The sequence below is a fragment of the Schistocerca serialis genome, unplaced genomic scaffold, assembly GCF_023864345.2.
Source record: "Schistocerca serialis cubense isolate TAMUIC-IGC-003099 unplaced genomic scaffold, iqSchSeri2.2 HiC_scaffold_1420, whole genome shotgun sequence".
NCBI classification, from domain to species: Eukaryota; Metazoa; Arthropoda; class Insecta; order Orthoptera; family Acrididae; genus Schistocerca; species Schistocerca serialis.
In genome coordinates, this window is record NW_026047648.1 from 4,149,481 (window position 1) to 4,176,411 (window position 26,931).

Genomic DNA, 26,931 nt, shown 5'->3' on the forward strand with positions numbered 1-26,931 from the left:
TAATATCTTTGGTAGTGTAAAATAACTTCCACGAACTCGTCATTGGTCGTCAACTGCTGTTGAGTACTGAATAACTATGGCGCGAGGTAGTAGTGCCGGGTTTGATAGACATATTACTATATTTTCTCCAGAAGGGAGATTGTATCAAGTTGGTAAGTCCTACAGCTAAATTTAAGAATCTCCGCTTCGTTATTTGCAACAGTGGATTTCTGCCATTTTCTATTTTTAAGTCTGAAGAGAAGTGGTTTCTCAATGACTTGACACAATGGGAGAACTTTTAGGTTAAGGATGCATAGCTTTTGTACTTATTTACCTTCGGTATTCATGTATGGGACTGGTTGTTGTTATGTATTGTTTCTTGTTTTTACGAGATAGTTACGTGTCTATTACTGGTCCGTTACGCATTACGACTGGGTAGTGTTTCTGCATAGTCATGAAGGCTAAATTACAATCGGTTGGGTTTAATTTGAGAGTGAAGTAGTTACGTCTGTCTTGTAACACTACTGAATGCTGTAATGTGTCTTTTAAATATATATATATAGTGCAGTGATGAGTAAATTTAAACTTTTGTACAGCTAACAGGAGATTCATCACAAAGTTAGTACTATGTTTGTACGTTAAATCCTACTGTTGTTTATTGCCTGATACTTCCGTAGAGTGAATTGTTCGATATAAACGCCCAGTTTCGTTTTGCAGAATATGCATTCAAAGCTATAAGCCAAGGAGGACTAACGTCGGTGGGCCTGAAGGGAGTAGACACTGCAGTTGTTGCCACGCAGAAGAAAGTTCCTGTAAGTTCATTACATATTTTTCTTAAGTTAAGCGTTTTGTACTGTGCCACATCGTCCGCTATAAGAGTAACACATGCATAATTTTCTAAACTTTCGAGAAAGCAATTAAAACTGAATTACATGTCTCCAGATCATTAAGTAACTACTGATACACTATTATAATATGCATAGTATGTTTTAAGTTACTGTAAGCAAATCCTTAATTGATTAAAAGTCCGTAAAATTGTTTGATTTTGTGGGTGCTTAAATTTTACGTGAGCTTATGACATTTTAAAATACCCATATTAAGTATTGTCTACTATACTCACAATGATATTCCTCAATAATGATGATTGTTTAAACACAGATGGGTCTATAATCTTTAAAGCTGGTGAGTATGAGGTGGATGCATCAGGGCATATTTGCCAGTACTGTAGCCCATTATTTATATTTGCAGTGTATTTAAATCACTTTGTCATATTTGACACACTTTACATTACAAAACTAAAACTGCTAAGTAAATTCTGAAAACATATTAAATAATGTACAGATAACAATGTGTTTTGATGCATTTTATGTACATCTATGATACCTGAACATCAACAAAAATGCAAGGGTGTCAGCTGTTGAACTTCCACCAGTGACATATGCAAGTACTGACCAGTTAGTGTATGAGTCTCGTAATCTTTAATACGCTCTTAATGCAAGCAAAGGTCAATATGTGAACTGCAGCATCTCACATGTGAAATGCTACCCCTGCAAAGCATTCTGAGGAGCAATGAGTACTCCACCAGTAAGAAGTGTAACAGGTTCAGACACTCGGGAAAGTGTCACATCGGAAAAACAAATGTCGGGTAAGGCCTTTGTGCCATACTGTCCCAGAGTGACAGACGGAATTGGTCATAAATTGCACAAACACGGCATAAAGGTTCTTTGTAAACCGACAAAGAAGACCAAACAGTGTCTCGGATCGGCAAAGGAGAAAAGTGACCCACTTGCAATGTTGGGAATATACCCCATACCGTGCACATGTGGAAAAGTTTATGATTGAATGACTGGACGATCGATCAACACCAGGATTACAAACCATAAGGCATTGCTGGTTGGGGCAGGTGGAGAAATCAGTTGCACTGTGCGAGGCCAGCCACATAGTAGAAATTCACCAAAACAAAAGAGCTGTCACACCCTCTAGTTCAAAGAAGCTATAAAAATACCCAAGCATGAGAGTAGCTTCAGTGAGAAAGAAAAAGCCTCAAGGTGAACTGATTCAGGATTCCTGTGCTGCAGCAAACACCAGTTGCAGGTAGTAATAGAGAAACCATACCAGAAATTACTGTGGAGAAGCCCTCGGACATCGGTGCACGAGGTACATATAATCTGCACGAGTCCACCACCAGTAATGGTGAGGCTCTGACAATACCAGCCATTCGTGCTGCAGGAAAATCGTCAAACGTCGGCCGAAGAACCTGAGCCGGAAGCCAGCAGGCATCTCAATAAGTGGCAATGAAAATCTTCACAATTTTGTAAGCAAAAGTTGCCCATTTCAGAAGACTTTCCACAAAATTAGGCCTTCAGTGACTAAGGAATTGCACTTTTATGAGATTCCAAAGTTTGGGCTTTGACTCCCCAATCTTGTTCGTCCGATTAATGGTTTCTGCAATGCAGATGAAACGTATCAGGCTAGTGCGAGAAGATATTTTCTGTAACGGTATTGTCAGACAGCTTAGCCCTTTGTTCAGTTCACGAAATGATTATACCCTATACATAATTTCTCATTTGTATTTGCAAGTTCGCTGTTGTATATTCAGTCTTATTATTGTATTTGTATAGGCTAGTGTGTGTGTCTGCATGCTAAATGTTCACATATATTGAGTGAATTTTTTTTTTTAATACTTAAGGAGGAGAGATAAGAAGGTAGCTATTGTGTATTTGCATTAGCTATCGATACAACTCTCCGAGAGAAAAACTGCAAGCGAACAACCTCCATCAGGAAGGGCATGTGGTGAGGCTACAGCTTGCTGGACACTTTATAGCTGGCTTAGTGAAGCAGGTGCCTTGATGCTTAAAGAAATAGTCCATTTGTCCTCTCAAATCCTCTCCCAATTTTTAATGCTACTTACACTTGTCTGACCGATGGCATCCAGTACCAGCACGTGCACACAGTGATTTGGACCCTTTGCCCTCCACAGAGGCACCTAACCTGAGCATTAAGACAGAAAACTGAGATATGACGAACAAAACAAGCAGGGTACCGTGGAATGCTCTCTGTGAGAGGTAGGTGGGCACATAACTGGACGCATTACTTTGTTGTATGTGTGTTTGAGAACAAGGCAGTTAATAATTTCAAAGTATGCTAGATGTGATACTGATGACCTGCTGGTATAGCTTAATGTGCAGCATCCTGTATAATGATAGGGGGGGGGGGGGGGGGGGGTGTCACGCGAATCAGTTCAGTGGGATCAGTTAATGACCCTAGCTCTGATAACATTGGGCAGCTCAGTCTCCTCCCCTGCCCTTCCCCATGTTTGTTTAGATAACAGGTGACCAGTATCCAATCTGTGCTTCAGAAATTAATCTTCCAGAAGCCCACTGTGATATGTTTTTGTGGTGACCTGGGCCAGTTGTGTGCCAAAATAATGTACAAAAAAAATCCGGCAGGTGTTCACAAACTTATTGAGGATTAAATGCTATAATTTCAATATCTGGTGTTCCCCAAGGAAGTTATCAAAATAGTCATGCCTGTGGTATATAAAGGAATCTGCTAAATTTCGGTTACACTATAAATCTCACACTCTAAAGACTGTCAGTTCAGCTAAATGCCTAGTAATTAAAATTAAGATTGGCTTAAAATTGGAATGATTACATAGATAATGATATGGGAAAAGCAAACTAAACACTGCATTTTATTGGCAGGGCATGTAGAACATGCAACATATGTGATAAAGAGACTGCCTACACTACATTTGTCTGTTCTGAGCTGGAGTATTGCTGGATAAGATAGGTGGACGACATTGAAAAAGTCCAAAGACGGGCAGCTCGTTTTGTGTTACCACTAAATAAGGGGGAGAGTCACAGATATGACAGGTGTGTCCGGGTGGCAATTATTAAAACAAAGGTGTTTTTCGTTGTGGTGAGATCTTTACACAAAATTTCAATCACCAGCTACTGCCTAAAAGGTATTTACAAGTGTGTCGAAATTTTACTCGATATAATTAAAAATAACACTACCTCTGCAGTTTTTTCATCCACAGATGACAGCTGCTCCTATTTTCATAAACCTTTGGTTATTCATAATGCAACACCACATATGTTAGCAATATTAGCTTATTCCCAAGAGTTAGCAGCTTTCACTCAGTTAATACCAGGCAGAAATCAAATCTGCATGTGGAATGCACTTCCTTGACTTTTGTGCAGAAAGGAGTGCAGTATTCTGCTGCATCCATTTTCAGTAAGCTACCACAAGAACTCAAACATCATAGCAGTAGCCCAAACACTTTTAAGTCTAAACTGAAGAGTTTATTTCCTCATGGCTCACTCCTATTCTGTCGAGGAGCTCCTGGAAGAGCTGAAAAATTAAGAAAATTCCAGTGTTACATTGTTGATTTTATTTACTTAAGACTTGTTGCCTGAATATGTTTCTTATATTTCATTTTATCTGTTTCTACTGTCTTGTTATAATTTCATGTATTGACTAGTTCCATGAGCATGGAGACTTCTCCTAAATTTGGTTCCATGGAACAATAAATAAATAAAATAAAAAAGGATAAAAATTTGCACTGAAAACACCCTCAGAGCATATCAATGAGGTTTTTGATTGAATAGAGCATTACGGACCAGCTGTTATCGTAAAAAGCTTTTCATGGTTTTGCGACTAGAATTGTATAAAGCACTAAATGAATTGCCTCTGTGACAAATAAGGATGATTAGTAAGCACTGAAGGACAGAAAGGCGAAGAATAAAACGACCGTAAGCTCTTGTGTAACAGCTGTTGTGAGACATTGGGACAACGTCTCTGCAGCCTTGTTCAACAGGGTGCTGCTTAGTGTGCTGCAGAGTACTGTCGATGTGCAGTTACGTTAGCACTAACTGGCGAGATTGCAATTGCGGTAAGAGACGTAAACACTGTGAACGAAATATTTCAAGTAACAGAAGCAGGAGCAGCAAAAATTTTACTCGATGTAATTAAAAATAACACTACCTCTACAGTTTTTCATCGACAGGCGACTGCTGCACCTGTTTGCGTAAACCTTTGGTTATTAGTAATGCAACACCACATATTAATTTATCATCCCTGTTACTAGTCAAAACGAAGAAAACACCCTGAATATTCTTCACTGTTGTAGTCCTGTGAGCACCCTTTGTTAATGGCTGCTATTTTGTCTACGTGATAAAGTCCCTTGCCTCTTGACGGTACTAGGCAAGGTCCCAATGACTGTGGTTTGCCGTTGCCTTCTGCCGACCGTAATAGGGATGGGTGATGATGACGACGACACGACACACAGTCCTCTCGAGGCAGGTGAAAATCCCTGACCCTGCCAGGAATCGGACCTTGGACCCAGTGCTCTGGAAGTGAGAATGCTACCGTGAGACCACAAACTGCGGACTTGATTTACGTAGATAAGCAAATGTCTATTGCTGATGTATGATTATCTGGCAATTTTGTTCTATTTGATGATCTACATATGGAAGTGAGAGGAGGGGAGGGGGCTAAAAGTGTATGAAACTCATTTTGGAAAGCTTTTCTTGGGAACTGTTACAGAATTCATCACATTTTCCATTAACATTTGTGTGGACTGTACATCTTATGAGACTGTATTTTACAAATATGCCTTAAGATCCACAGTTCATTTTCCGTTTATTAATATTGTAGCGTGACTATAAGCATTTACACACTATCTATGCAATCTCTTTGTTTCTGTAGAAATGTTGCCAACAACAGCACTGTTGGTTCCTGTAACTCTTGTTGTGAACTAATATAGCAACAAAAACAATCCAATTTTTTAAAATATAATTGGATAGATAAAAAAATCTACTCATCAAGAGACTGTGAAGAGTCTACGGATTTTCTGCTGTGTAATGCTTTTGTATGGGGTGAATTTTTCACTTTCCTTGTCATACTTGACACCAGTCCTAGACATTTGAGAATTGTCAGACTAGGGATAAAGTACAAAATACAGCATAGTGAACTCGTATGTTATAGACATAGAGTGATTCTTCCCCCCCCCCCCCCCCCCCCCCCTCCCCCCCCCCCCTCTTCCACCGTGTACAAACTCGAGGGACTGATTGATGAGAGGATACGGAACACAAAAGGTCTAATGAACTTATATCCGGAAATGCACGGTTTCCCTGCTAGATACCATGTATGCAATCGTACGGTGTTAGAGAGACTGAAGTCTAATACGTGGTGTACCATGCAGCCACAGTTATATTTTGTGTCAAAAATGATTTCCACGTACCTTAATGCACACGCGTACGCACTGTAGCACGTTCTGTCTCGTACGTTCGTACATTGGCCGGGCTGCACCCGAACATTGTCAAAGGCAGAATGAATACACTGTTCCAGAGTCTCCACATCTGGAATGGGCTCCGCATACACGATACTTGCGAAGTGGCCCCGTAACCAGAAATCACACGGTTCGAGATCCAGTGATCGAGCAGGCTACGCAACCGGACCCCCTTGTCCGATCCGTGGACCGAGGAAGACAAAATGGAGATGCGTCCCGATGCTAATGACGAAGTGGACCGGAGTACCGTCATCTAGCAGCCACACAGACCTTCGAATCGTCAGTGACACCTCTTCCGGTAGGGAAGGTAAAGTCACCAGCAAGAAATGCCGGTAGTTCCAGTCTGGTAGGCCACGCGGAAGGAAGAGTGGTCCCCAGAATACGGTTGCCAGTTGTCCCGACCCACACATTCCAGCTGCACCGGTGCTGACGATTTGCTGTCACCGTACTGTGGGGGTTCTGCGTGCTACCTGACAGATGACTGTTATTAAAGTTGAAGATACCGCTCCGTGTAAAGGTGGCCCCTTGTATAAGTAGGAGGGATGACACAAATCCCAGAGTCATAGTTTCTGGTGAAGAATGACAAAACTGGTCGCAATGTGGAAAATCTGTCGTTATTTAGTCCCGCACACATTGTAAGTGATCAGGGTAGTAAGAATTGTCACGGAGAATGTTCCACACGGTCATCCGTGTTACACCGTAATGCCAGGCCAACTGCTCGGTACTGACACGGCAGTCGCTTTCCACAGTGTTAATTGTATTTTCCTTAGTCAGGTGTCCGAACATTTTGTGTAAATCTTTCCCAATTTCCTGCTTCCTGAAACACTGACTCAGGCAAATGGCGAAACACTGTTGCAAACATCGAACGGTGCAGTTGTTTTCAGCGGGGATAGATCTCCCGATATAACCTCGCTTCCTGCCGCCTGTTGCCATTTGCCCTTCTGTAAGTAAACACAATGTCGGCAAGCTTTAGATTCGGATATGGAACCGTTGCTTGTGACACTGTATCACATCCACTAAAAGGTGAGTCAGCAAGAGGAGTGAATCTGACACAACATTACCAATTACTGAGGCAGGAGGGGGCACTAGGGCGTGACGTATGAAAAATTGTACCACTCGCTAGGAGGAAACCGTGCGTGCTGTAACCGTTTGTGCACGGTACAGTGTGTACTAGACCGCAGTCTTTGTTACTGAGCAGCATTGAATAAATGGTCTCCTGGCAACCGTGCATTTCTGGACTTAAGTTCATTAGAACTTTTTTGTTCCATATCCTGTCACTGATTGATCCTTAGAGTTTGTACATGGTGGAAAAAATCACCCGGTGCTCATCAGTGACACTAAAAATGCAAATATTAACTTTTACATTTTGTCAGTTTCTTAATAAGAAACAGAAACTGGGGGGGGGGGGGGGGGCAAATTAAATGAACTCAAAATAATTGTACAAGGGAGTCGAATCAAATTTCACGATTGAGGCTGTACCTGTATTTGACAAGCTCTCTGTGGAATCTTCACTTTCATTTTGCCGTAGAAATTCGCAGAATGGTACTCTAATGCTAATCTGTGAGATGACGACATTTATTTTATTTTTGTAATGCGCGCGAGTGTATACCTGTCCTTTTCCCCCCTAAGGTAAGTCTTTCCACTCCCGGGATTGGAATGACTCCTTACCCTCTCCCTTAAAACCCGCATCCTTTCGTCTTTCCCTCTCCTTCCCTCTTTCCTGATGAGGCAACAGTTTGTTGCGAAAGCTTGAATTTTGTGTGTATGTTTGTGTTTGTTTGTTTGTGTGTCTGTCGACCTGCCAGCACTTTCATTTGGTAAGTCACATCATCTTTGTTTTTAGATATAATTTTGTAGCTGCATTGAAATGCATTTCATTTTATCATTTCTCCATACATAGCTTCTTATAGGGTGGAAAATGGTCCCAATTTTTCTCAATATTTTTTATGAAAATATTTTGTTTTTGTTTGCAGTGCCTTGACATCTGTGTGTTACTGACATTAATTTGTTTTTGTCTTGAAGCCTTGTATTCAGCGTATCCAGTAAAGTCTGTCAAAAATCCAATGTTTATTAACAGCTCAGTTGTGTCAATTTCTTTCCCGAGGTCAAAAAAATCTTTTCAGTTTTGCACATTTACATGACCATCTCACTTCAGAATAATAGAGAACATCTCTGTGATCTGCTTCCGTATCTGAATGAAACTCTCGAAACAGGTGATTTATTGATCCTGTCCTTCTGATGAAGTTTATAGTGGATATCATGAAGTCTGTCACTTCGTTCTGTATGAGAATTTTTCAGCATAACGCTTCTTGCCGGAGAGTGCAATGGTAGAAAGTGGGACATCCCAATTATCTTTCAGTTTGCTTTAAATTCTATTGAAAGCCCCTTCCTTCGTCGACTCGTCCTCCTGCCTCCATCAGTTGACACACTTACCAATTTTAACCGTAGTAATTACGTTGATACTAACGGTTTTTTCTAAGCAGCAAAATAAATCTTCCCCTGGGGTTATTTCAAAATGCGTAGCTGTAAAAGCTCCTCAAAAATAATAAAATTGTGATCAGTTTTCCACAAACGAATATTACTTGCCGCACAGTATTTGAAACTTTATCACTTTCATCGATAACTAAACGGACCGATTCAGATAATCGCATCTATCATTGCCCAAATACTCTATATTCTGGGACCACATTCTGGCAGCTAGACAAATATCTATATTTTTTTAAAAAAATGCCTGGACAAACCTCAACCTAAAGCATATTGTTTTATTAGTTTGCTGTCAATAAATGTTCGGTCACACTTCCCGAGTAGTCGGGCTACCCTTAAACGCTGACGTACACACGACTCGATACTTTTAACCTGAACACTAAAATATTTTGGCGGTTCTTTACCAACTCGAGTGCTTTAATTTTATTTTTCCACAAATCACGCACAAAACTTGCAGATTTTACTGAATGCTTTCTATCGACACAGTGTTAAAGATGATAATCTTTTTGAACACCAATATTAAGCGTAGGGGTTTTCCTGCACAATCGATAGAAAGTATAATTCTGTCTGTGCATCAGTAAACCCTTTATTTTCGTCCGGAGTAAACTCTGCAACATTGGAAGTATTTTGTGTTGGATGTGTGCTTTGTAAATTCAATTGTCAAATGATGAAACTCACATTTGCCAAAATTCAAAACAAAATAGTTTTTAGTTTTGCTCAGTGCCACAAATGTACAGTAATTTGCTTCTGTCAGTAGGCAGTGGTGATTTGTGGGTGGCAATTGTCACAGAGGCGAGCATTTAGTCTGATTGTCATTGTTTATTGGATTAAAATAATTCCAAATGATCAGGTCTTCATTTACAGTTGTGGGTGATAAGGTGAAGGGTGATCTCTCACGCCACACTCGTGTGTCATATATGTACGGACCTCACGACCGGGCAGCAGTCTGTCGGTTGTCGGTGGGGGAGGGGGAGGCAGCGTCAGTGGAGGGCGGAGAGTGAAGATTTATCTCACTTCCCTTGCAGTAGTTGCTGTGTAGTACTCCACATTGGCCTTAGTTACTGAGTATGAGACACTTCTGCGAACTTGTCAATGGTGTTTGGTTTCAGGACAAGCTGATAGACGCATCGACAGTGACGCACATATTCAAGCTGTCGGACAGCATCGGCTGCGTCATGACGGGAATGATTGGTGAGTTTCCGACTGTTTCTGCTTACGTAGCCCTGTTGTGTAAGTTTTGCCGAGTAATCTTAAATTTGCACCACTCACGATCTACAGTTGTGCTGCTTTCATTTTTCATTCTTCTGAAAATACTGTTTCTGTGGATACATCCCACTAACTTGTAACATTCTGCAAATTCTTTCTCTTACATTTGTGTTGCCCAGTACAGAGGCAGTGAAGTGTTATTTTGCCCACCTTCTTATGTGTTAGGAGATGAGTCTGAACACTTACATTTGATATTTCACCTGAAATGATGTGTGTTAATTTACCTTTAATGTAACTCGGTCACTGTCGAGTCTTCTTAATGCGGAGGTCTTGCAAAGCGGTAGGTTCGTAGAATTGTGCTTGACCCTGGAACGACTCAAACTCTTCTCCTTTGCAGCTGTTATCGGTATAAGGAAAAAGATGCCTATTTTAACTGCGCAATAATGTCGTCATTTCGTCATTGCCTGTTTTGTATTCGTTTCAATGGGTGTACAGTTCACAATTACTGTGTAACTTGGAGCAGATACAATATAAATTAAATTTTAACATTCACCTCGAAGGTTTGACAGGCAGTGACATTTCATTTTAGAACTACCTCGGTTCATTGCTATTTTCATTCTCGGAGAGGATGTGTTCTCGTCTACAGTGGAGACGCAGACGAGCCACTACGTCGGAACGTGAAAGACCCCGCCTGTAGCGGGTGAAAGCAGTTCAGCCGCTGTCACGTCTTGCGGATTACTCGAACTCTGCACAGACGTCAAACAAAAAGACTTTGCACAGTACGTGTTTCACAACTTATTCCATATCTAATACTACTTCGCTGTTTTGTCACAATCGTCTTTCCTTGTCACAAATACAGAGTGGAAAACGTCATTTGCCTAAAGGGCACAAACAGTACAGCAGGTACTCTAGATACGAATATTATAATTCGCATTACTCCTCGTGTATTGAGAAGTTGAGGTGAATTAGTGTGACGTTACAGTGGTCCTCGGGTCAGATCGTTGTACGTGTTTGCAGTCTGTAGCTGTGCTGTGGTGGCTATGGGGTTGTGCACTGTAGTGCAGTCTGTAGTGTTTCAGCCACAGTGAATGGCTTTCTCACTCGGCTACTGGCAACTTGCCTGCACTGGAGAACTGAACTGCTGCCATTCTACTGTACACCTCTGGGAGGAGGATCATTTTGTGGCACTTCCTAAAAGTATTCTCTCACGAGCCAAATTAAATAACTTCACGTTCTTCTGTCTTGCCATTTCGCGTTTCTATCGGCACTATTACGTGGAGTTCAGTGAAGTTGGTGATAGTGGCTGGCCAGATGACCTTTCTGGTACTACTGTCCCCACGGGATGGAATTCGTGTACCACGTATTTCTGTGCCTAGAGTAAGTCTCGTGTCAGTGTGTATACACTCGCGCGCGCGCACACACACATATCCATCCACAAATATACAGACACAAGCAGACATATACAGATATATATTGCCTCTGTATATGTCTGCTTGTGTCTGTATATGTGTGGATGGATATGCGTGTGTGTGCGAGTGTATACCCGTCCTTTTTCCCCCTAAGGTAAGTCTTTCCGCTCCGGGATTGGAATGACTCCTTACCCTCTCCCTTAAAACCCAAATCCTTTCGTCTTTCCCTCTCCTTCCTTCTTTCCTGACGAGGCAACAGTTTGTTGCGAAAGCTTGAATTTTGTGTGTATGTATGTGTCTGTGTTTCTATCAACCTGCCAGCACTTTCGTATGGTAAGTCACATCATCTTTGTTTTTAGATATATAAAGTAATAGCAGAACTGTTTATGAAAAGGGGTAAGGATGTAAGTGTACTGGCAGGAGGCTTACCAGCAAGTCTGTTGCTTTGTTAGCCTTCTTTTTCTTGCCTCGGCATTATCTCGCTTTCGGACCGGCATCTCTCGTCCGGGTTTCGGTTGTAGGTGCACCCTCGTTATGTGGCATTTATTCATCGACTACCCGTCCCACAAATATTATGGTTTTACCTTCTAAGGGTGGGCCTTCTGCATTCTCTGCTAGTTTTAATTTTTGTAAATACACTTACATCATTATCCCTTTACATAAATAGTTCCGCTGTAACTTTTGTGTGTACAGTTCGATCACTATCATTGTTTATTTCTTGTTCAGATATGCACTTCGTGTAGCTACAAGCCACAAAACTGGTTGTGTCTTAACAAAACTGGTTCAAGGTACAGCTGTTTGTTTGGGTTTCTTGATATAAAACAAGGCAGAATTATTAGGTTTTGTATTCCTCCAGTGGTGCAATTTTTTCAGTGTCACCTTATGCTTTGTTAGGAGAATAAAAGTAGATGCCGGCTAGTTCACTGAGCATTAGCACTAAAGTTTTGCGCCATATTTTACAGGAGGAGGAAGTAGTGGTTGGTTCTGCCTAACGTATACATCAGTTCATCCCGCATCCGTGGGGTCTCTGCTTCATTACAAGAATACAGTGTGTGAGCAAGTGAATGAACCCTTCCCCTTAGAAGCAGAACTTTTTTAAAAGCTGAGTTACACGGGAATACTGTCTCGATAGTTCATTAGGAAAGAATATTTCCCGCAAAATGTGGTGGCTGGGTTTGAATCTTAGTATGGCACGGTTTTTCAACCTGTGGGAAGACATTCCCACATTTTGTTCAGCCAAAATCTTGGTATTTTACTGGGCAATTTCATCTCAAACTGTACAGTGTATGTGAATTAATCACCATGAAATTCGCTAGAAAAAATATAAATTAACTTGAATACCATACATGTTAAGAAACAAAATATTTTAATTTTCTCCTAAATTTTTTTTTTTTTTTAAATTATACGTGCCTCTGGGAAATGTTTATTTTGTAAATGACTTTTAACACAGTAGGGAACTTACAAAAAATACGAACAATAAATCAAAAGTACTGTAGGGCTGGCAGATATTTTGCTTTAAATGTCCTTCTCAGTGTGTTGAAGACACGTACTTCTACACTTTCATTTTACTTTACAAATTTAAGAAAAAAATATAATGCAAATCTTCTGGTTATATTACTACATATAACTGATCCCTCTATTAACATTGTGTGTTCTGATCTGGCCAACTTATATTTCATAAATATTTTATTAATAAGAACTTTAAAAAATCACATTTTTAAGAGCTTTTACAAATTATTTACCCAAGTCCCCATCATAAAATTTATGAGATTGCGCAGTGCATTATTTGGATTTGGTGCAATCAAAGTGGGCAATTTTTTGTGTGTAAAGTGTTAAATATTTTTCAACATTCTCCATATTTTTCTGTGTAACTTCAAGTGTGATTTAAGCATGTGTCATAAACACACCTAAACTTAAAAGTGAATCTTTCTGCTCAGTTTTGTGTGTGGTTTGAACTTTTTACTGTACACTGTGTCAGTGAGCTAATACAGTAGTAGCAAAAGAGTGAGACTGTGAAAATACACAAGATTATGTTAAAGAAAAATTAAAAACATTTCACAATTGCTGGAAATTTGGCTACGTTACTGCAGAAATATCAGTTCTCGGTTAACGGTGGTACCGTCACAGTCATTGTGCAAAAATTGCTATACTCTTGTGTGTATGGGTGAGAGAAATAACTTGGTCTCTCTCATGAACAGCCAGTTCCCTTAACACCTCATGGTCAGGCATATGCTTTCAAATGGCCATCATCAGCTTACCAGTGTACAATTTCCTTTTACCAAGTGCAGCTCTTGCTGAATCATCTTTGTTCACATGCAAATTCGGCGTGGCACAAACGTTTGGTGAGAAGCAGGATGAAAAACAAATGAAGTCTTTTCAGCTGTGCGGTGTTGTTACAGTTGACCTCCTTTCAGCAGACTTGCTATAGCAGTTGAAATATACACCCACAGCATTAAAAAGAAACACCTGGACAGTAAAGTTCACACGCTTCGCCTTACATTTCAAACCCAGAGCCAGTGCTGGCAGTTCTAATTCACAGACTGTTGTAAATAAGTAAGATCAAGATAGGAAAGAGTAAAAATTTGTGAAAAATAACTAACAGAAAAATGTGTAAAGTTGGCTTACATTTTCTCTACATCATTATTTTATAAAATGCTTGAACAAAATCAAAAATTTTCGCTCTCACAGCTATGTAAAACAGTTATTTTGACTGAGAAATATCAATTCTGATTTACTTTTACTCGGCAGCAGCAAACATTTTAAGTATTTAAGTGTCAGATACCTTGACCTTGAGTATGGATAGGACTAACTTAAAAATATCTCACATTTTGCACAGAAAAATATTGCCTTTTCTGATTGTATCTGCTATAAGTACAGTGACTGGGTAATACCCCATGCAATTATTATAATATTCCAGATGGGGATTTTAGAGAAAATAACTTACAAGGAATTCTAAAAATCAGATTCTCATTTTAAAGAAGTAATATTTCGATAGTTCAACCAGTTAAGGCATTAAGGTCATTGCTGACAGCCAACTTTCAGTATTATCATTTCTCAAGAGAATTGACATCCAATGACTATTCGTGTTTTCATAAAACACAGTTTTGAAGTTTGCATAAAGTTACTGGTTTCCTTGTGTTACCTTTCCAGATTGTTTAATTACTACTTTACTTTCCCTTCCATTAAGAAAACGGTTCAATCCCGTCTCCAACCATCCCGATTTAGGTTTTCCTTGATTTCCCTAAATCGTTTCAGGCAAATGCCGTGATGGTTCCTTTGAAAGGGCACGGCCGATTTCCTTCCCAGTCCTTCCCTAACCCGCGCTCCATCTCTAATGACCTCGTTGTCGACGGGACGTTAAACATTAACCACCTGCCGTTAAGAAATTTTTATAAATAGCCGCAGTTAGACAAGTCTATAAAATTTTAACAAATCGACAGAACATGAAAATGTTTTATTGATTGTCATGTGGAGCTTAAAAATATATATTTTTCAGCAAACTTGTAAATATCGATGTAACTCGTTCACTGTGAACCTCTAAGATTTGAGACGAAATCGGTCCGCCGCGACGAGTGGACTGCGGTCACACTGCCAATACTCCGCACTCACACGGCCTCCCCCGTTTCCCGTTCGCAGCCGACAGCAAGTCGCAGGTGCAGCGGGCGCGCTACGAGGCAGCCAACTGGCGCCACGTCAACGGCTACGAGATCCCGGCGGACGCGCTGTGCCGCCGTGTCGCCGACATCTCGCAGGTCTACACCCAGAACGCGGAGATGCGGCCCCTCGGCTGCAGTGAGTAGCTCAGCACAGCAGCCGCGGGTTGGTGTGGCTGCCGTCACTGCTTATTCACCTCGTACTGCGTTCTTTAGTTCTTTAAATATTTTAATTTTTATCTGCAACTTCATATTGTCCTTTTTGTCGTTTAGCTGTATTTATTGATGATATGCTGAAATTTTCCATAGTCTCAAGTTTTGTTACCTTCTAATCGTGTTCCCCTCCCCCCTTTGTATTCAGATTGTCAGTTGGAGGGATCTGAGGACTTTGAAGTGAATCCTAAATTGATTTACTTTAAATCATTGGAGTAAATTTATATGTGGTTGAGGTGCACGTATGCTGCAGTACTTATTTGGACACGAAGAGGCTCGCACAAGATATTGTAGGGTAGAGAGCTGCATCGGACCAGTCGTCAGGCTGAAGAGAAACGAAATGATACATGTTTGTTAATACTGCGCATCGTGACAATTATCACCCGTATATTACTATTCGTACGTTTCGTATGCAATACCAGTAAACTCACAAGCGGCATTTATACTTCGTCTACTCACAATAACGTGAAAAATATGACTGACACAGAAGGTACGTTTTAGTTGTTCAATGTAGTGTGTGATCGGTTGATTTGAACAAAAGTTTGTGTAGACCCTGTTGTACGCCTTTTGTAAAGGTTAGGGTCTGCAGCATGCAATACACAGCTGTAGTTGTTTTTATTTTGACAATGTTTTTCAGTTAAAGTTTGATCATTCTTTGGTTATGAAGTACACAGGGAAGACTTCCTGAATGGGATGAGAGGGAAAGAGTTATTTATTTCGTAAGTCACCCCTGGTGCCCTTTAAATTTTGGAAATAGATGAAAATCAGTTGGGGCCGAGTCGAAACAGCACGGAGGATACACGAAGTGTAATCGCAGATACGAATACGGACTAATACCGTCTGTATAACGGCAGTCTGTGCCAGACTGGGACTCGAACATGGATTTCCCATTTATCGTGAGCAGTTGCCGCACCGTTAGGCTCCGAGAGCACAGCTCGCTGCCAGACCAAACTTCCACGTGTCGTCAGCAGCATTCCTTTAGCCAACTTTACCTGTCCAAGGGAACATTTCATTCTAATGGGGAATAACACGGGCACTGCAATATCGTATCGTACGGAGGACGGTAGATGACAGACGACCCGAGATGTCGCAGTGCGCGTGTGTGGTCTAGTCTGGCATTGTCGTGCGAAAGGAGTGTGTGCTCCGTATGTGGATGAACTCTTCAAATTCGTGCTGTCAGAAACTCAATTGCAACATGCTGTTCCTCACGCACGTATGTAGTTACGTGCTACACACGAGAATTTAAAGCCCTGTAGTGCAGAGAGTTGCAACTTACATCGGGAAAGTGAGAAAGTTGACCGAGTAACGTGCGTGACGTGTAGTACCTCGGCTGACATTGAAAACAGAATAATAAAATTGGGAGGAATTACTTTTCAGGAAGCCCTGATTAATTACAAGATTGAAACTATGGCAAAGACAGTGCATCAGCTATAAACAGGTACTGCAGACAACATCAGACTTTAAGATTGACGTGGAAAAATCACACCTCTGTTCAGATCTGGCACTATACTGCAAAGGCTTAGTAATGAGTTATTAAATTTTTGTGTGGAGTATTTTTACGTACAAGTTTTGACTGGAGATTCGCTCAGATCGACGGCTAACCGGCGGCGGTGATGTCGCAGGTATGATCGTCGTGGCGTACGACGAGGAGCAGGGGCCGTGCGTGTTCAAGACGGACCCGGCCGGTTACTACTGCGGCTACCGCGCCGTCACGGTGGGCGCCAAGCAGACCGAGGCCAACAGCTACCTGGAGAAGAAGCTCAAGAAGAAGCTCAACTACAGCGGCGACGAGGCCATACAGGTGCGTACCGGATAACTGGCGTAGACATTACAGCAATGTCACTCACTGCATAAGAGGCAGAAAGAGAGGGGGGGGGGGAGGCACACACGTGGCCCCTGTCTCCGGGTGTCTGGGTCCGAATACGGCCACACCTGCATTTTGAGCTACCCTGCTCTCCCTACTCCTCCCTGCCCATTACCCCTCCACCGACCCCAGTGGGCAGCTGTCAGACACGGAGATGGTCGTGTTTCAGTCTGGACACCCAGAGACAGTGGTCGTGTGTGTGCGAGCTGTGAAAGTGTGAGAGTTTTCAATATGAGGCTGTCAACTGAAAACAAGAAAGATGGAAAAATGTAAACTGTTTATTATTTCAGAAGCAGTTGCCATAACTGTTATACATTTATACCTCTGTGAGACAAAACAGTCAGTGCGTTAATGGAAAAATGTTTGCAGTTGCCTACAGAACTGTCATTGTGCCCAGGCGTGCTCCTCTTTGTCCGAAGCAAATTGATGGCTACAAATGCGTTCCCTCAGGGCTATAAAAAAAGAGGAAGTTGCACGTAGAGAGATCTGGACTGTATGGAGTGTAAGGGCTTCCCAGCAAATCATTTGTGGCACAGTCAAAATATTCTCGGCAACATTTGCGTGGGCCCCGAAGAAAGGCATTTGCCGCAATCCGTTTGCTTTGCACGGCGAGGTGCAGTCGTGGTTCTGTAGGCAGTCTTTTCCACTGTGACTGACTGTTACTCTCTGCCTCGTCTGTGATGCCTTCCCCTATTGTTATTCTGTCCCGGACTTTTCATTGTTCGATAGGTTGACAGGAGCGATGTAATGGCAAAAGTGTGGACAGAATTTTATCACGGAGTCGAGTACGTTCCTCCGAGAACCCGAGGCAGTATTCGGCAGGAGCCTGAAGACCTGAGGGTGCAGTCTAATTTTGGGACCACACTGAGTTTTATTGCAATAACTTTGTCGTTAGGAATTTATTCGACGTCTGAATTTGGAGCCTCGTTCGGTGTTCCACTTCTCACGTGTGGTCGGTACGTCACGGGTGATGGGTTATACACTTCTGTTTTGACACAGATTTTACCTCGTATGCACTCTTCTCCTTCAAAGTGTTTGCGGATTTCTGTATTGGATACAGCAGTGCCTGCAATATTGCTGACTTTATCCACATTGACCACAATCATTTTGGGTTGATTAATGCGGGTGCTATATCGGGCTGTATGCTTCGGTTCCAGTTATTTTTGAATCCTTAATTTTGTACAAAACTGAGAAAATTAAACCCACACTACGGAGGAAAGAGTATTATTACTACTACTATTATTACTACTAGAAGCGTAGTAATTAAGTGACCAATCCCGAAGCTATCAGATAGCTGCACAGGCCTACAGGTGGTTCACACCAGCTCTTAACAGCTCAAAGACTTGTGTTATGCAATTCAAAACGAGCACTAATCACCACCTAGTGAGAGAAGTAGACGTAAATGGTTATACACAGACTGGAGCACAGCAAGTGAAATTCCTTGCAGCCCATCTGGATAAAGGCACGACTGATCGCTTGTTCAGCATATTTTCACTCCTTGCTGCCTTCTCAAATTATCTTATAGGGTAGTGCATCTAGAGTAAGTAAATAGTGTTCAATTCATCAGCAGAGGCAAGCAGTAAGGGTATTGTGTAGAGAAGATAATGCTACAGCTTGCAGAAGCTTTCTCAAGGAGTTTTTGAACTCTTGACTCGCTTGCCAACACATTTACTCCTTAATAGTTTTTGTTGCTGGTATTAGATCAGTTGGAACCAAAGAGTGAGGTACATACAATCACAAGGCACAAAAATAATTTTCATGTAGTCCTTGCCTCCTTGTCCTGGGTTCGGAATGGAGTTCTGAAATCCGATGGTAAGACATTCGGTGAGCTCCTGTCTAACACAAAGCAAGAAATTGAGAATCCTTGCGAGTTCAAAAGTAGATTGAGACATCCCCATTAGCCATTGTTTTTGAAAATTATCTGAATATCTAGATTCAGAGACAGAAAAGTTCTGTTGCTGGCACAGAAAGTAGCAGTTTTTATGAGAATGCTGTATGACAAGCAGTAATCTGTACTAATATTACAAATGTGAAACTCTGCTGCATTTTTGCGACTAAGCAGACGAACAGATTATGACTAAATTTAGTGCGGAGATAGCGTGAAACCTGACGAAGAGCATAAGATACTTTGGAAAGTGTGTTAAAAACGATATCTATTCATTTCCAAAATATTATGTAAATTACCAATGACATTTACTCATTGAAAAAGCTATTTACTTGCTGACTTTTGAACCTTATCATATTTGTAAAACTGCTTCTATTGGTTATGTTCTGTGGGGTACGATTCAACATAATGAATACATTTATTATACAATCCTCAACACATTTAATCCGTACTTCCGTTATAATATTACTAAATGTGAAAGTAACTCTTACATATTCGTGAGTAAGCGGCTGAACAAATTTTGGTAGATTTGGTACGGAGATAGCTCAAACCCCGAGGAACGACAGACTATTTTAGTAAAAACGAGAAAGTCTATCCCTAATAGGGGGAAATAGGGAATTAAACTTCTTTTTGTACACCAGTGAACATAAACCGTCTTTAAAAATTGTTAAATTGGTTCTACAATGTACACGTTGTATAAAGCGTAGCTGCTTCAATGGCACTCCTGCCCTTGCACTGCTCGGCTATTTAGCTGTGTGCCGTGCAGTTGCGAGGAGGGTCACACACACACACACACACACACACACACACACGAGGGCAGCTGATATTGCATGTACAACAGCTTACATACTCACCATAACATCACATAAAAAGCCACTCATATGCAGCAGTGCTGGTAACAGCTAGTGTGCTAAAAACAGCACTCAATATTTCCAGAGGTAAACATATTTTCCTTGAAAAATACTCCACTACAATCAATATTAAGGTGCTAATAGCAGCTTCTTTATTTTTTTATTTTACATGTCTAGTTCTGCAGGACCAAATAGATGAGAAAATCTCAAATGTCATGGAACGTGTTAGTACATGAAATTAAAACGTAAAAGTAATAAGATAAAATGCAGTGTTTACTAACCCCAAAAGATACTAGCTATAAGTTTATGTAAACGCAGTCAACAGTATGGGACAGGAATCGGCTTAATTTTCAAGGAACTCCTCAACAGAATAGAATGAGGAAACCCTTCAGTTTCAGTTTGAAAGCGAGTGGGTTACTGCTAAGATTTTTGAATTCTTGTGGTAGTTTATTGAAAAATGGGTGCAGCAAAGAAGTTCTTTGAAACTACGGTGAGCTGTATTGTGTTTTATAGAACACTGGATCTTAAAATCGGTACAAATGTACTCCCAAAATGAATCGAACATGGAAGAAACGAGTTCATGCGTGCATTACTAAACGAGGCAGCCATTTTGTGCATATGTTAAGAATGCTTGTAGTCCCATCTGTAAGTACGTTAACTTCAGATACACTGGCTCGTCATTTAGCAACTGTGGGGGAATCGTGCTAAATGATTTCTAGGTTAGAGGGCCTCGAGGAACCACACGGAGGGCGTCAGTCTAAAAGTGGGCAGGTAAAACACATTAACGTAGTTGTAGAAACAATTGGTATTGTAGTTGTAAATTGTCGTAGCTGTGTTGGGAAAGAACCAGAGCTCCAAGCCCTAATAGAAAGCACTGTAGCTAAAGTAGTTGTAGGTCCAGAGATCTGGCTAAAGCCAGAAATAAGTTCAGCCGAAATTTTTTCAAATGGTCTAACTGTTCAGAAAGGATACATTAAATACAGTTGGTGGTGGAGTATTTATTGCTGTCAGAGGTAGTCTGCCTTGTAGCAGAATTGAAGTAGATAGTTCGTGTGAAATACTATGGGTCATTTTGCAGCAGCGTGCACCCCAAGCAGTGTGTGCTCGACATTTCAACTTCTGAATCGCTTATTGTACAAAATCTGAGATTCGACAGATAGCCTCGAGAGACATTTTAAAAGTGAGCACGGTCTGACATAATTAAAAAAAAATAGTTTCTTGGTTTTCTTCTTGTCTGAAACGACTGATCCCGGAAACGGGCAGTTAATCTCATTATCGTTGAATTTTTCGGCACTGTGGTATCTGGTTATTTCCCACAAAGTACCTGCGTGCCTGCATACGATTGACTGGCAGAATGCTGTTTAGTAATGAAAACCAGCTTTCGTGGGAAAATGGCACGTTTACCAAACAGTGAACTGCACAATACTATAGACGGGTAACCGTTATATTACAGTGGTGTTTCCAGTTGTTTGTAATACCTGTGGCGCTACCTGACAGTGTGCGATTAAAGAAATGCGGTACAATTCCAATCGACACACACATTTATTTTTGTGCGCACGAATTTTCTGTCGGACTGTATAACTCGGGATTGTGCAGCTTAATGTTCCTACAGTATGCTAAAATTTGGAAGTGAGCTCTTTTTGAAACACTTTGTATTTAGTGAAGATGAGCATAGTTTATAGATAACATTGATGTGTGAATTCACTGTTTTTTATAATTTTACTCGTGTTACAGTTGGCAGTATCTTGCCTGTCGTCTGTGCTGGCAGTAGACTTCAAGCCGTCTGAAATTGAAGTTGGGGTGGTGTCGAAGGACAATCCGAAGTTCAGGTACGTACTTCTTTTATTTCTAGCCTGTGAAACCTGTCGTGTAATGGGAAGTGCAGACGTTTTAATTCGTGCCGATCGGTACTCGGTCCTGTAGTCTAGAGTTGCGAAGACTGGACCGTCAATTAATTTTACTCGAACTGGCTAACACCTTTTATAAAAAAATTTAATACATTTGCTATCTCTGTGTATGTACGTGGGTGAGGGTCTACAAAGTTAATGCGTAATTGGTCACATTAGTAATATTCTGAAAATATTGTGAAATATCAGTACCATAATCCTTCAAATAGTGTCATAAAAGTCAGTCAATTAAACAAAAAAGATCCGTTATATACTTACTTATACATGGTGCACAGACCCAATTTGACTAAAAGTGTAGGGCAGAAAGCAGCACAAAATGAAGCCATTTGGTAAGTTTGCCAAGCAGGTAATGTTTTTATTATTAAACCCTTACAAACTTCAATTCAGTATTTCTTCGTGCTGTGTACACTTCATTTTGCCTTCCGAGCAGCATAAATTCTGTCATTTTCAGTAAAACAACTCATTGAAACTTAACCGTGACTGAACTTAATCAGCTTGAAGTATGCTACAGAGCTCGTTTCAGAAAACAGAAAATGTTCTCCACTTTTGGAAAGCTCCTCTAGTTTTGTTCGTACGAAATCAGTATTTGTTCTTTGTTTTGAGCAACATCCCCCACCCATATACTCGTGCTAAGAACATTCTCAGGTGAAGTAAATTCTCCAACTCGCTTTATTTGTACGAACCTGAGAGTGCTCTCCGAAATTTAGAGTATAAAGTTTATTCTTTTTATTTGTATGACCCACGGTTTCACACGGAACGAGCTAAATGACACACACTCGGGCTACGGGGCCGCCGGTTGCAGTACGAGGGCAGGCCGCGAGATTTTCTGGGAATGTTATCCGCACCGAAAGCCACCTCGGAGAAATACTCTTGTGACAGTTGACAAACTTAAGAGAGCAACAGGATCTTTATGAGCTAATAAACACGATACAGGCAAGGTGCTGTGTTCGTATAGTAAAAGTTTGATGAAAATGTGTTAAATCACACGGAGCAAGATCCGATGACAAATAAGAGACGAATCGCACGTGAAGTTGCTGTGGACCAGTGTCGGGCCTGGAGTGTCGTTAACAAGATCGTTCTGTATCCTTTCTGGCAACAAAAGGTAAAAGTTGTGAGTCCGGACGACTTCCCTGGGCGTCTGGGATTTGTCGATCGGTTCCTACGACGAGTAGCAAAACAGCCGCATTTCCGTGAACATTTGATGTTTACAGACCGGGGTTGCGATGTTCTAATGTGGTATGATAATGGTGGCCGGTTTGAACATTTGCTGTGAGATACTTGTGTTAGGTAACTTACGGGAAGTTTGTGTACAAGTGCATACTCATTTTTCATTTACTTTGACCTTCATAGGACATGCAGCCTGAAACATGGAGATGTGATTGTTTCAATTATTAAAGAACTGCTGTATTGTATGTCAACTAAGTACAGTAGACGTGTATGTGAGGCTTTGTTTTTCTCTCTCTTCACGATTAATTAGTCCAAGCATTTTGTTTACGTACACATTTTCTGTGAATTACTTTTCACTTCGACAAAAGACATCCGTACACCAATTTCAATCAAGTTTGTATAGCACCAAAAATATGCAACTGTGATCCGTAGTTCCTACACTCAGATTCCTTCACTTGATGCTGTCTTTCTGCCCTACACTTTCTGCACCCTATATATTAAAAGTGCCGTAAAAACGCACACCCGCGCATGCGTATGTACGTATGTAAATACTACATCTGGTCTTGATCAGAAATTTTGTATATGAAGGAACAATATTTTGTACGGCAACTACATTTGTTAGTATCGTATGCTTTGTTACTTGGGACTGGAATACAACTGGGTACAGCATTTTGAAATATAGTTAAGAACAAGAAATACTATAGTAGTCTTCAGTTATCCAGAAGTTACTTTTTAATTAACTTCTCATCCGCATAGTCCTCCGTCAACACATTGGGATTGTTTCCCATATTGTGCCTTAAGAATGCACTTTTTCAAGTTACCTTAACGGTTTCCAAATGGCGCAACCTTCCCGATCAGTTAGTAGATTTGTTGGAAGACCGAGCTGACGTGCTGTTAGGTGGCCGGTTAGAGCCGAACATAAATATACGAGCATTTCTTCTTGTGCGGCAAGGAAATTAATAGTTTGGAACAATGACACAGGTACAGTCTTTGAGTACGCTTTCCTAGGTCACAGGTGACTAAAGCCAGAGTAATCATTAATTGTGTAACTCGGCTATTTTACTTCTTCAGAGGTGTTCGAACTGAGGAGCACAGAATTCCGTCGAGACCAAGTTTGCCGAGCATCCTTTATCGGAATACTCGTTTAAGCTGCTATCCCGTACTTGTCTTTTCTTTATGGGAGGTGCCCTCTGTTAGAAGGGCCTGCTGAAAACCTTTACATAAACACCACTAACCGAACCCTTCTGAACAGAGCGTCAGAGAACTGAGCATTCTCTCACTGCAACCAGTTGGTGAGGGCGAGCAAACGGCATTCGGTCGCACTCAGTTCCCACTATCCCGTATTCCGCAAATTGTCGGGATTTCGACGAATCGTCAAATTATTTTGCATACCTGAAAATATTGTGAAAGAATTTGTGTTGTCAACTAAATGGAAAAACGAACGAAATGGATCTTTGGTTGAACATAAAAAAACTATTCATATATTTTAATTTCAAAGAAGATTGCTCTATTTTCTCAAAAATCAGAACAAATTAATGGTGCTACAGTAAGATTGTACTACCGAACTTGTGAATTACACAAAAGCATTAAATGCTGAAATATTTCTATTTTAAACAATTAAGTGTGAAAAACAGTATCAGACATATGTCTGCTAAAACTTTAACACACAAGTGACTTCGGGTAACCCCCACAGGAAACAGTCGCACGACACGAGATCTCGGTGGCCGGTAGTTGCCTCAGTGTTGCGATGTGGCACAGACAGGAAATCTCTCCCGTGACAGTGTGTGATGCACAGGTGGTACGACCTTGCTCACACCACTCGGTCCGCTCACTCTGTTTGGGGCAAGGAAACACTCTCACCGCGTTGCGATAACCTCTGCCATTCACAATCTTTTTCCCCCCACACCCATTATCCTCTCCAGACTGTGGCCACCTGTATCGAGTGTTGCCTGGCAGGTTTGTTGGCCCAAATCTGGCAGCTGTATGTGATCGATGCAACTGTCCAGTTGGAAATGGGTCTCATCACGAAAGGTGACTCTTCGCGAACCCGATGTCCTTATTTTGGTTTCGCATCAGCCAATTGTACCCAGTTCTTACGACAGTTAGCACTAGAAGTTGCGTCAGTTGAATCTCGTAAAAGTTCTCGCGAGGGATGACGGTTTGAGATTTGGGGAACCTGGAGCTACTTTCTCACTTACTGAGACAATATTTTTAGCAGACGGGCAAACACAATCACCTCAGTGTCGTAACATCAGCAGCTGAAACTTTCTGCAAACTTTTTAATCATTCGACAAATTGTGTACGTTTCACTGACCGAACTTTGTACGCAATTTGAGAAGTGTCGCTAAAGGGCTTACCCAGTATTTGTAATAAGGTTTGGTGGTGGAACTGTGTTCTTAGACTATAAGTGATTCATTTTCACCGACCACAATGTCTTCAGGTAACTAGTGAGCATTGCCACCTGACTTGAAAAAAAATAGACAATTTAGAAAATTCCACTGTGCAGTCTTATCAGGGGGAGTTGAGGCTCACAACCTCCACAAAACTTTTTCATAGAAGCAATTAAATTCTTGGATATAAGGTGTGTTCAGAACAGAACAAGGATTTTTGTTTCTGAAATGAATTTAATCCACGTCGAGATTATCGCTCTAAAAATTCTCGATTGGATGTTACGTGCTTAAGATAGTTTCCCAATCCCTGAAACAATTCTGGAACTTGATTTTTGGGATTGCTTTTGGCTCTCTCAGCAAAGTGTTATTAATTATTACATTAAAATATTCTATTTATCTTATCGTACGCAGACAATGTACTATTATTATATTGAAACATTTTATATATTTCAGTGTTACAATAATTAAACGTGCATGTTAAAAGTGGGGATTAATATAGAGCTACGGGAGAAAGTAGGTAACAAACTGCAACCCTCCTCCTGCCACCTTCTCGAATAGAAACCTTGTTTTGTAGATTCCTATTGGGACACACATTGTAATCTAAAAAGCTGAAAGCTTTCTTTGTCCCTAATTTTGCAAGTTGCACATTGCCAGTCTGTATTTTATATCCTCTCCTCTTCTGCTGTCAGTTTTGCTGCCCAAACAGCAAAACTGATCTTGTACTTTTACTGTCTCAGCTCTTACGCAATTTCCCCAACATTGCCCGATTTAATTAAACTACTTTCCATTTCCCTTGTGCTTTTGTTAAATTTCATCTTTTAAAACCTTTTGCAGACACTATCCATTCCATTCCATCCAATTTATGTTCCAATTCTTCGCCATCTCTAATAGACACAGACTTAAAATGTCATTGCAAATGCCCAAGTTTGTATTTCTCCCACCTGGACTTCAACACCTGTTCCAAATTTCTCCTCAGTTCCCCTCACTTCTTGCTCAATGTACAGATTGAGTAATATTGTGGATAGGCTACAACTTTGTTTCACTCCTCTTTCAACTATTCGTTTTTACCTATCGTGTACTCACTCTTACAACTGCAAATTAGTTGCTGTTAAGTTGGTAAATACCATTTTGTTCCCTGTATTTTATTCGTGTTAACTTAATTCTGAGGCCCTTATTTCGATCGAGATTCTCAAAAGCTTCTTCTTGATTGTCAGATGTTATAAAATGTTACCAGAATAATGGTTTCATTCAGTAGCAGTAGCCTGTCGGACGTGCAGTGTCACACATTAGGCTTTTTCTCAGTTTTAATTTAACAGAGTTACCGAGACGACGACGCTGTCATTAACTCGTGTCGTTCCAGGATTCTGACAGAGCAGGAGATCGACGTCCACCTGACGGCCATCGCGGAGCGGGACTGACGCTGAAGCGGCGACTCGGAAGTCCGCCGACAGGTCCGAGGTCGTCTGCCGAAGAGTCGCGGGCACTTTGCCACTTTTGGAGAATGTGCTGTCTTTTCTTTAAAAGTTACTCTGTTTGGCTGGCACGCTATTTGCCTCCATCCTTGTTGTCAGTGATTTTTAAATAATTTGTGTAACACACAGGTCTGGTAATAAATGAAGTGTCATACA

The 26,931-nt window shown here is 41.0% G+C and overlaps 1 protein-coding gene across 1 annotated transcript; it reads left to right on the forward strand.

Moving 5' to 3' along the window:
• LOC126443022 (proteasome subunit alpha type-6-like) lies at nt 1-26,931 on the forward strand. Its single transcript, XM_050090869.1, has 7 exons — nt 1-152; nt 697-791; nt 9,868-9,949; nt 15,010-15,165; nt 16,862-17,040; nt 21,574-21,668; nt 26,664-26,931. Exons 1-7 carry the CDS (start codon nt 77-79, stop codon nt 26,719-26,721), a joined length of 741 nt encoding a protein of 246 aa, XP_049946826.1. The 5' UTR covers nt 1-76; the 3' UTR covers nt 26,722-26,931.

What these genes read in the sequence shown, in the direction of transcription:
- LOC126443022 (XM_050090869.1), top strand. Translation starts at nt 77, where the DNA reads ATGGCGCGAGGTAGTAGTGCCGGGTTTGATAGACATATTACTATATTT. An exon ending in AGGGAGATTGTATCAAGTTG is followed by an intron (nt 153 to 696) that starts GTAAGTCCTACA and finishes TTCGTTTTGCAG; the next exon opens with AATATGCATTCAAAGCTATA. An exon ending in AAGGACAATCCGAAGTTCAG is followed by an intron (nt 21,669 to 26,663) that starts GTACGTACTTCT and finishes GTGTCGTTCCAG; the next exon opens with GATTCTGACAGAGCAGGAGA.